Raw genomic sequence first — 11,362 nt, forward strand, 5'->3', positions numbered from 1 at the left:
GATGGAAATGAACATCTCTCTCAACACTTAATCCAGCCTTTCTCTGGTGGTCTGGGGACTTTTGAGAGGAGGAGTTCTCCAGATAGCAAATACCTGGGATAAAAAGCAGAGACCCCAGCTCTTTCACATACTTCATTCATTTCCTGTGCACCCCACGTGTCACAGCTTCCTACTTATAAACTTACCCTTTGTTACAATGCATGATTCTTTATAGTTGCTTTTCATTTTTATTTCTAAGTGAACGAGAGCCTTGAGGAATTACCCTTAGTTTTGGGAGAGTGTTAGCTAAGGGATGTCTATATCTTAAAGTGAGACATTCAAATTTGTATTTTTTCCAAGGAATTTCTCTTCTATCCTGAGGAAACATGGGAGAAAACTCAGCATCAGGAACCATTGAGTTATTTGATGACATGCTGTTGCTACACCTATTTTAATCTTTCCATTTGTTTATAATGGTTAACACATGCTTTGTTTTTTATGAAGTCTACCTTATTGAGCACTTTTATGCTACACACTCTGCTAACCATATTGCCTATATTATCTCTTTGATTCCTCAGAGCAACCTTATGAGGTATATTTTAATTCCCACTTCATAGATGAAGAAACTGAGTCCCAGCAGTCTGAAGTTTCTTGCCAATAACTCTTTTGTGTTCGGGACATGGTGTGAGTTGAGTACAAGTCAGTCTGGCCTCAATACTTGTGCTTCTGAAAATGGTACAATACCCTGATTGGTAGTTTCAGGTTTCATGATGTGGTATTATATTTACTACGGAGTGGATTAAGTCTCAATTCAGTTTATGGGAGCTGCTCGACACTCTTCGAATGATAACAACCTTTCCTCCTAACTGGCCTTATTTGAATTTGTATATTAAACTGGAGGAGATCCCGTGTTTCCTAACTAAAACCTTGGGCTAAGCCATCTTCTTTACAGATTCAAAACTTTAAAAAGTTTGATTTAGATCCTAGAGCAATAATCATTTTAAAAGGATTTATTAAATGGATGAATAGTAAAATTCTGACAACAGTTTCTGAGCCTCCCCAAATGGCTATATCCTTAAGGAAAAAAAAAAAAAGTGTCAAATCTTAACACTCCATGCTGTTCGCAGCAGCTGCCACACTTCTGCAAAATGCGCCGGAACAATTCCGCAAAGCATTTTGCCTGTTGGGAATAAGACCATGTCTTCTTTTACGATGTAGAAAGCTTTCCATTCACAAGCTGAATTTTCTAGATTGCTTGTTTATTCTTTTCTGAAACGAGTGGGTAATTGATAGTTGTGCGGTGCATATCTGGTTAGGAAGAAAAATGATCCTTTGAAAAATGTACCATTAAGTCTGCTGTGTGCAGGTTAATCAGAAGGATGCAGTGGCGAAACTAAGCTCCGACTCACAGGGATTGAGAGAGACAGAAGATTTGCCAAGTGCTTTATCCACGTAGTTTTTCTGGAGTGCTTCTCTAGGCAGCTTTTCTAGTTGTGCACAGGTTTTCACATATGCAATTAGTAGTGTTTATAGATTGCCTGCTATTCAATTAACAACTGCACTGGCCATATCAACTCACTGCAGACCTGCCTTTTCACTGCCAGAGATTGTACCAAGGTTATCAACTTACACAGGCTTGGATGTCTTCCAGCTGTTTAATTATAGTGTCACATGTTTTGCTTTTTCTGGTTTCATTAGTATATAAATGTAATATGGTATCCTATTTCTGTGCTTAACACTTCATTTCAGCAGGTTAAACATGCTGGTAGAGAAGTATTGATTTCTGACACTATTTCCCCTGTGTTCATTTAGATATTTCACATGCTTTTTATTGATTTTTCGAAAGTGGCACACATGAGAAAGGACGCCCCCAAACGTATGGCTAGATTACTGATGTGAAACGAAAACACACATTTAGCTCTTAATTGTCACTTCCCAGGGGCTTCATTTCCTATTAATGTTAAAACAAACACTTGTCTTGCCAAGTTTTTAAGAGTAAAAATATTAATTATAATTTGAAAAATCACATAAGTATTTAGTCTTTTCAACCAGCTGTGAACAATGTCTGTGCAAACTTTACTATTTCTGTGGTATTTTATTCCTTATATGTTATATATACTAAAACCTGAAATAGTTGTTTATCAGCATTGTATAATACTTCTTAGACATGATGGTAGGACAATTTTATTTTCTAACTGCCCTTTAGAAAATATTGCCAAGGGCTTACATACACTCTGGAGGTACTTGTGTTTTTTTTATTTTGTTTGTTTGTTTGTTTTTTACATCTGGGCAGTTGACACTTAAAAATCAACTAGGTGCCATCTGGGTAAGCCACTCTAAAAAAGTGGTGTTTAATGAGGCTTTTTCTCAATGTTAATAGTAGTGTTATTTCCTGTCATCTTGTTTAAAGTGTTCATTTATTTTGAAAGGGAATATACAATTATTTAAATATAGCCCGGCCGGCTTGGCTCCGTGGTTGAGCATCGGCCTATGAACCGGGAGGTTACAGTTCAATTCCCAGTCAGGGCACATGTCTGGGTTGTGGGCTCAATCCCCAGTGTGGTGTGCAGGAGGCAGCGATCCTGGAAGTATGAGAACCAGAAAAATCAAGATGAATCTTTGAGCTCTGAAGCATCACCACCTTGAGCTGAGTTATTTGCTTCACACATTGTATCATTGAGAGTTAAAGTAGGTGATGTTCACTACCTACTCTTGGCTATAATCTGAGTGATGGGACTGATATCCAGGTAAGAACTTGAGGGTAGGAGTACTAAACTGAGTAAAATTATTTTTTATTTTTTTGAATTTGTGAGATTAGTAGGAGAGGAGGATAGTCTGAAATGGTAAATATGGGACATGTTATGATAGTAAAATTATTTGGGTGAAAAGAGAGCAATTACAGCAAGTTGTATTCTCATGAGCAAAGGAGGTACAGTCCAATCTCACGGAAAAGATGCTCCATTGGAGGTGTGTGGGTGAGGGGGCCGTGGTGGCAGTCACCAGCTTGATGAGGACAAATCTGAGATCTACTACTTGGCAGCTTTTCCTCTAGAGCTGTGCAATATCATAGCCGCGTGTGGCTAGTTAAGTTAAAGTTAGTTAAAATTAAATACAATTTAAAATTCAGTTTACATGAACCACATTTCAAGTGCTTAATAGCCGCATGCATAGGTGGCTGGTGAATTGGACAGTACAGGCATGGAGCACTGTCATCACTGCAGAAAAGCCTGTGGGACAGTGCCACTGCAGAATCTGGAAGGATGTATGTACACCTTTAGAGAAGGAAATAGCCAGGTTTTTACAGAGTCATGGAATCTGTATGTTTTTGTTCTATAAAATAGTGTATTATTTTGTAAAAGAAGAACTCTGGATATAAGAATGCTCAAGAGGTGGTTAATTTAGTGACTCCGCAGTATCTAAAGTGCATGTCTCTTATTTCTCGTCACTCTGCCATTCACCAAGTTGGGTTTATCCTGGGACTGTTTCCCTCACGGTTCAACACGGCTGCAGCAGTTCCAGGCGATAGTAAAAGATTCTCTGCGCGGTCCGTCTACTGCATTGGAATTTCTTTTCTTCAGAGAACTTTAGTTAGTGATTGTTTAACAGCGTACAAGGTTTCCACTGTGGGTGAATACTGTGGGAAAATATTACTGTGGGTGATAATGAGAGAAAGCTGTTAGTTCAGTTAGTTGCTGTCTTTTGTATAAGTGGTTAGAATTTATGTTTCATGTGCTTGGCAATGCTCTGTCCCATGGATGTAGGTTACACCCGAAACCTGACTGGTCATTACTTAAATTTGGGTGGTGAAGAGATACAAGCACTTTAGTCTTCAGCAGTAAATAGCTGAAGAATAATCCATAAAAATCATTTAGTCTCAAGGCTGAGAGAGAACTGGTAGGGAGATAGCCTGATCCAACCACCCTCTGGTTGAATAATATAAAAATTCTACAGGCTATGAAGACTGATTCATATTTTAAATGTGACTTAAAATTTGATTATCCTTTTAAAATAAATTTAATGGCAAAATTTATCTGATATAATTCTTAGGCTAAGAGCGGAATGTTAAGATATCAAGCAAAATGAAGGAAAGTTCCTAATACATTGTGAATTCTTCCTGGTAGTGTTTTCCTTTATTGAGTGTCAATTTCAAAAGTAGGATTAAGAATGGTATCAGTATACCTAATGCTTTAGTTAATGTTCCTCTATGAGTGAAAAAAAGTGTTTTAGTTCTGTTTTTTTCTTTCAGATAAACACAATTTCATAGAAGTATTTTTCTTCCTGTTATACCAGAAAAGGGAAAGCATTCGCTACCAAGATTATTTGCATATGCTTCAGATTTACTCTAGAAAGTCTAATTTTCCATGAAATAATTTTAGTATCAGTCAGAGGGCTTTAAGAGTTGAAACCAAATTCCTGGTCAGCGTGGCTACCTAAGGAATTTCACAGACACACTCTGCAGACTTTGTGGTGACCACAGTGACGTTCTAAGTGGTTGGCTAAGTTTTATTTTTAACTCAGGGTGATTTGAACTCTAATGGAAAATAGTGGTAAGTTCCTAGTTGGGCTTTTTGTAAAGATTAAAACATTACATACTTTATGTTGATATTTTAAAAGACTTTTATGGAATCCTGTGAAGCAAGAATTAACCCCTATTCCATATGAGCCGTCAGGCTTAAACCTATGAAAGAGAATGCACACATCAGAGGGGCAGTTCGAGGTCTGGGATCCCAGCATCGAGACTTCCTTGTGGGCTCCAGTTGAGAAGCCGGGATGCCTGAGGCTTTCCTCACCAGGTTATGTTTCAGATACAGTGTTTGGATATGGGTTTGATTAGCCACCCCGTAGAGGTATATGGGTACCTCTTCTTTCAGCATACAATCATGTGTGGCCCTTAAAGAGCCATTTTAAAATATGCTAGGTTTAACTTAGTTCCAATATAACTTCTTTAAAAAACATGTTTTTATTGATTTTTAGAGAGTGCACTCACTCCCCATTCTTCCCTTCTCCTCCCTCTGGTGACCATGGTTTTACTTTCTGTTTCTATGAATTTGACCACTCTAGGCACATTATATAAATGGAATCATAATACTTATGCTTTTGTGCCTGGTTTACTTTACTTAGCATTATGTCTTCAATGTTCATCCATGCTATAGAGTGTTTCAGAATTTCCTTTTCAAAGCTGAATAATAATCCATTGCACATATATAATACATTTTATTTATCCATTGATCTGTTTGTGGACACTTGGGTTGTTTCCACGTTTTGGCCATTACAAATGATGTTTCTGTGAATTGAATTTTCTCTGCTTTCTATTCTTTTCGTTATGAACCCAGAAGTGTAATTGCCAGGTCGTCTGGTAATTCTAAATTTTTTGAGGAACTGCCATGCTTTTACCCATAGGAGCTGCATCATTTTGCCTTCCCATCTAAAATACACAAGATATCCCAATTTCTCCACTTCCTTCCCAACATTTGTTATTTTGTGTGTTTTTTTAAAATAAAATTTTTATAATAGCCATCCTAATGGGTATGAAGTTGGGTATCATTATGGTTTTCATTTATATTTTCCTAATGATTAGTGATATTGAGCATCTTTTTATGTGCTTATTGGCCATTTGTACACCTTCTTTGGATAAATACTTATTCAAATCTTTTTTCAAACGGGTTATTTATTTTTTTAGTTACTGAGTTTTAGGAGTTCTTGTTTATATATCCTAGATATTAACCCTTTTTCAGATACATAATTTGAAAAACTTTTCTCCCATGGCTTGTTTTTCATTCTGTTGATATCTTTTTTAATGTATTATTTTAATTTTTAAAATAATTCTTTATTGTTGAAAGTATTACATATACCCCATTTTTCCCCCATTGACTCCCACTAGATAATGTCTTTTGATGTGCAAACATTTTTAATTTTGATGAAGCCCATTTTATCTATTTTTTCTTGTGTAGCAAGTGCCTTTGGTTTCATATGCAAGAAATCATTGCCAAATCCAATGTCATGAATCTTTCCCCATGTATTTTCTTCTAAATGTTTTATAGTTTTAGCTCCGTAAACAGATTTTTGACCCATTTTGAGTTAATTTTTATATACAGTGGAAAGTAAGGACACAACTTTTTTTATTTTTTTGCATGTGGATATTCAGTTTTCCCATTTTCTTGATGTTTTTAAGACTATATACAGACAGTTTTTATTACTATGGGTAATGGCTGGGAGTAAGATAAAGAATGACCTGAGTCATGGGTGAAGCAAAATTGTATTTCTTTATTATCCAGGAATGGATTAACTAGTTTAACCAAAGTAAGTGCAACAGAACCAGGTAAGCAATCACCTCCCCAGAGTCTGCATCATTAGGCAGCTATTGCATTTGTGCACATGGTTAGTTCCTTGATGTGGAGAATGGAGAGGAAAGAAGCTAAGCCAACCCTGAAGCTGATCTGGATAAAGAAGAGTAGATTCTGAAAGCTCTGCCTTTAGGTTTTGCCCTTCCTCTGATGGTGTTCCAGCACCACAATTAGGCTACTCTTTTTAGCATGTTTTCGTCAGTAATGAGTGCTATGCAAATGCTGTCCAATTTTGTTTTTATATCATCAGTGTTTGGTATTGAGGGGTAATTATGTTTTGGCAGAGATAGTAAGAAAAATTTCATAGTATCTTGACTTTTCAAAGAATTTCCAAACACTATAACACAAGTATTGTGTACTTATATTGGGAGGAGACATATCTATTTTTGTGGCAGTTATAAAGATAATGGAATGAAAAAAGAAAAAAAAAGTAGAGTATGGAAATTGTCAGCCGTTGAGAGGCCTTGATTCAATGGGTAAGAATGTGCTGCTCTATCATTTATAAGATGTTTGCTTTGGGCAAGTTGGTTTAACTTTTCCAATCTTTTTTTTTTCATCTGTACAGTGAGAATAATAATACCTAATGCTATGGGGCTTTGTGAGGTTAAGTGAGATGAAATGTGTATGCCAAGTGCTCGACAAGGCTAGGCTGGCTGTAAATGCTCAATTAAGGATCTGTGTCTTCCCTGAGAAGAGATAGGAAGACATATTCTAGGAGAAATACAACAAGCCATGTCTATTAGGTTGTTTTTATTTTGTTTCTGCCTTTTTTGTTGTTCTTTTTAACTACTTCAAATTGTTCCAGCTGAAGCTTGCTAGCATTTGTTCCTTTTGTTTTCTCTTTTCAATTTTTCCCCCATGAAGATGATCTTAGTAATAAAATAGATTGATTATTTCTTGTACTTATCTACTCAGTTCTTATATTTAAGGACTCCCCCCTAAATGCCCCCCCCCCATTTTTAAATACCCTTTTATTGATTTCAGAGAGGAAGGGAGAGTGAGAGATAGAAACATACATAATGAGAGAGAATCATTGATCGGCTGCCTCCTGCAACCCCCTACTGGGGATTGAGCCCAAGGCCGGGCATACGCCCTTGACCTGAGTCAAACCCGGACCCTTCAGTCTGCAGGCTGATGCTCTATGCACTGAGCCAAACTAGTTAAGGGCTTTCTCTCCCTTTTGAAGTGCATAATCAGGTGTTCCTTTTGCTGTACTCTTTTCTGCTTATTAACTATTTCATGGTTTTGTTGAGATATCTCTGAATAATCCTCTTACCCCTTGTCATTGATCCTTCCCAGTGAGGAGAGGGGATGTCCTGGCAGCGTGGAGTGGTATTCGTCCCCTTGTGACAGATCCTAAGTCTGCAAACACTCAGTCCATCTCCCGGAATCATGTTGTGGATATCAGCGAGAGCGGCCTCATCACGATAGCAGGTACGGGCATTACCTTGTTACTTGGGAAAGCTTTAGAGGGGACCTTGTGTTCAGCGGTCACACTGGCACCTCTTTGAAGTCTAATCAACAGGCTTTTTTTTTTTTTTATGATTCTGAGTAAAGTCTAACATCACTTTGCCATATATATATTTTTTTACAAACAACAGGTGGGTTTGTTACTTATACGTTGATAAATGATTAAGTATAAAACAATAAGGGGTAGTATCCTAATGAATTATTTACCAACTTGTTTGTAGGGGGAAAGTGGACAACCTATCGCTCTATGGCAGAAGATACCATCAATGCTGCTATCAAGGCCCATAATTTGAAAGCAGGACCAAGTAGAACAGTTGGGCTTTTTCTTCAAGGGGGCAAAGATTGGAGCCCCACCCTCTACATCAGGCTTGTCCAGGATTATGGCCTGGAAAGTGAGGTGGGTGTGCATTGCCATATTATCTTACTCTTTACCTGCCTAATCCCACCATTGCCAGTAGCAGAAGCAGCAACCGTGTGGCCTCCCTTAATTGGAATTTCCTCTTGGGGGGTTCATTTCCGTCTGTGCACTGTGGACGAGAACTAACGGAGAAAAGAAGAAAAAAAAGAATGGCTTATTTGCTTCAGTGGCCTAAAAAAAAAAAGCACATTTTTAGTTTCTCTTTTAAAATCTAGGGTTTGTTTGCTTTGTTCCTAGCAGACAGGACATCCTAAATTCTCTCTGTCGTGAACATCAGGGGAGCTGTTCTTTAGAAGTGATATTGGGAGCAGAGTGAAGCTGAAGCTCCATCAGTCACTGATACAGTGATACATGTGTGGTAGAGTTCATGCTGGCCTAAGCACTTGGGGCCCAAGTGGTTTCCTCCCACAAAATCAAAATCTAATCCCCTCCCAGAACTATTAGTTACAGGCTGTAGAAAGCTGACAAGATAAGCTTGTAGGTTTTTTTTTGTTGTTTGTTTTTTTTGCTTTGCACCTAAAAGTATTGATATTCAAAGTCCTAATGCAGTTTTGTGTCCCCAGGTGGCACAGCATCTTGCCTCCACCTACGGGGACAAGGCCTTTGAGGTGGCCAAAATGGCAAGTGTGACTGGAAAAAGGTGGCCCATTGTTGGAGTGCGTCTGGTGTCAGAATTTCCATACATTGAAGCAGAGGTATGTGAATGGCCAAATGGGAATCTCTTGTCTGCACGGGGTGCCATTCATCTGTTTGTTTTTCATCTTTCAAAACAATTAAAATGTGGGCTAAGTTTTAATGCACATAAATGAGCTAAAACCTGAAGTAAAATGTCTGCTCAGCCTAGATATTTTTCATTTATACATTTTTATCTTTACTCTAAATTGGTATTGATAATGGTAATCATGATAGTAGAAAATAAAGGATTTCTTTCTGCTCGAGAGCTATCCCAAGTCTTGTTAATTCACAGTTGTTTGTCTTTTTTGTGAATTTGCAACTCTTGTACCACTCATGTACTACCTGATGACATATCTTGATTTGACACTCAACTTCTCAAAGATTTATGCTTTGTTTCTCATTAAGGTTTCACATTTTATGAAAACAGAGATCATGCTTTATATTTAGTTATAATTCACTGCCCCTTAAAACCTGGGTATCCAGTAAGCATGTGCTTAGTGATGGAAGGCAGGGCTTCTGTCTTTCGGTTACTCAGACTGAAATCTTGGGACAGCTTAAAGAGATGAGACCATAACTTTTTGATACTCGTTCTTTTCCTACTCAGCTATGTAAATTAACATCCATATTAAGTATACGCAAAGAGGTATGCGATTACTGTGGGCGGTAAATGAGAAGTGAGGCAGTTTGCAAGTTTGTGGCAGGTTCTATTCAGAAAGAAGGCATTAACTCTTAACTAATTTGTCCCAGTTTCCAAAACTCCTTTGGCAGGCTGATGGGCAACTTGTATGATGTCACTGTTTGTCCCATGCCTACCACAGAACCGGGGTTTATAAAGAAAAACTGTCACTTTTCCTAAGAACAATTGTTTTCAGTAAAATTTTATTTGCTCTTTAAAAAAAAAGCCTAAACTACTAATTTTACTTTAATTCAAAATCAGGTGAAATATGGGATTAAGGAGTATGCCTGCACCGCGGTGGATATGATTTCACGTCGCACTCGCCTGGCTTTTCTAAATGTCCAGGCAGCGGAGGAAGCCCTACCCAGGATTGTTGAGCTGATGGGCAGAGAATTGAATTGGAATGATGCTAAAAAACAGGTATTATATAGAAGTCTTTAAAATTATAGTAACCATTATTAAGATGTAATGTTGGGATCTGTTAATAGAGGCTAGCATAGTTTTTGTGGTGACTTTAGATTTCTTGCCAGTTCCTATGAGTGTGTGTGTGTGTGTGTGTGTGTGTGTTTAATATTGCCAAGTGTTAGGAAACTGGAAAGATGTTCTTGTTCCAAAATGTGTTGGTTGTTTCTGGAAAAATCCTTGTAGAAAAATGCTATCAAATTCATGGTCATAATTCCTGAAAAAAACAAAACAAAACATAATGATTGTGGGTAGACCTTTTTCTGGTTTTCACTGAAAACACTCTTAGAATGTAATCTGCAGTGAAATTCATACTCCTGCGAATTTGCCTTTGGTAGGAAACCTATTACCATCAGTTTTCCTACTTGACCATCAAATGCATATTGATTTGTGTCATTTGAAATTTTATATTTACACCCAAATTAGAAAAAGAAAGCCAGTAATACTCAGATGCCCACATATATAGCCCTGGGCTTGTTGTGATAAACAGAAGATCTTCATTTTTTTTTTAACCAAACTATTATAATATGCAAAATCACTTTCATGTATTTATTCAAAAAATACTTTCTATACTCACTGGTTTACTTCTTTCCCTCCTGGTCTTTCTAGAACCCATTTCATTTAGGCAATTTTGCTGCCACTTTGTTGTAGTAACTCCAGTCACACTCACCAATAACCTCTATCTTGCTCAATATACTTGTCAATGTTCCATCCTCCTTTTACTCAACTAAATAGTGGCATCGACACACTTGATTCCTCCTTGAGCTATTGTTTGGAACACCACCTATCTTAGTCTACTCAGGCTGTGATACTAGACTACTACAGACTGGGTGGCTTCAACAACAGGCATTTATTTCTCTCAAGTCTGAAGGCTAGAACTCTGAGGTCAGGGTGCTAGCCTGGTTGGGTTCTGGTGAGAACCCTCTTCCTGGCTTTCAAACAGCTGCCTTCTTGCTGTGTCCTCACATGGAGGAGAGAGAGAGGGAGAGGGGACCCTTTTCCCAAGATGCATTTAAATCTAATCACCTCCCCAAAAGCTCCATCTCTGAATACTATCACACTGAGCGTTAGGGCTTCAGCAAGCAAATTTGGTTGATTAGGCCTAAAGCTTGACATCATAACCTGATCTAAATCCATTAGCAAATCTCATCATATTTATCTTAAAATCATGGCTTGAACTCATCTATCTATCTATCTATCTATCTATCTATCTATCATCTATCATCTATCATCTATTTATTTTGATCTTTATTGTTGAAAGTATTATGTTATGTCCCCCTTTTTACTTCATGACCCCTTCAACCCCACATGCCCCCATCCCCAGGTCTTCACTACATT

General features: G+C 37.7%; 1 protein-coding gene across 1 annotated transcript in view; it reads left to right on the plus strand.

The window, feature by feature from the left end:
• GPD2 (glycerol-3-phosphate dehydrogenase 2) overlaps positions 1–11,362 on the plus strand; it is a 100,557-nt gene that overhangs the window by 78,089 nt on the left and 11,106 nt on the right. The window contains exons 8-11 of the mRNA XM_015566301.1: positions 7,623–7,757; positions 8,015–8,190; positions 8,775–8,906; positions 9,824–9,982. Coding sequence (XP_015421787.1) covers positions 7,623–7,757; positions 8,015–8,190; positions 8,775–8,906; positions 9,824–9,982 — 602 coding nt within the window. The remainder of the gene's footprint in view (positions 1–7,622; positions 7,758–8,014; positions 8,191–8,774; positions 8,907–9,823; positions 9,983–11,362) is intronic.

This window comes from Myotis davidii, unplaced genomic scaffold, assembly GCF_000327345.1.
Source record: "Myotis davidii unplaced genomic scaffold, ASM32734v1 scaffold433, whole genome shotgun sequence".
NCBI lineage: Eukaryota > Metazoa > Chordata > Mammalia > Chiroptera > Vespertilionidae > Myotis > Myotis davidii.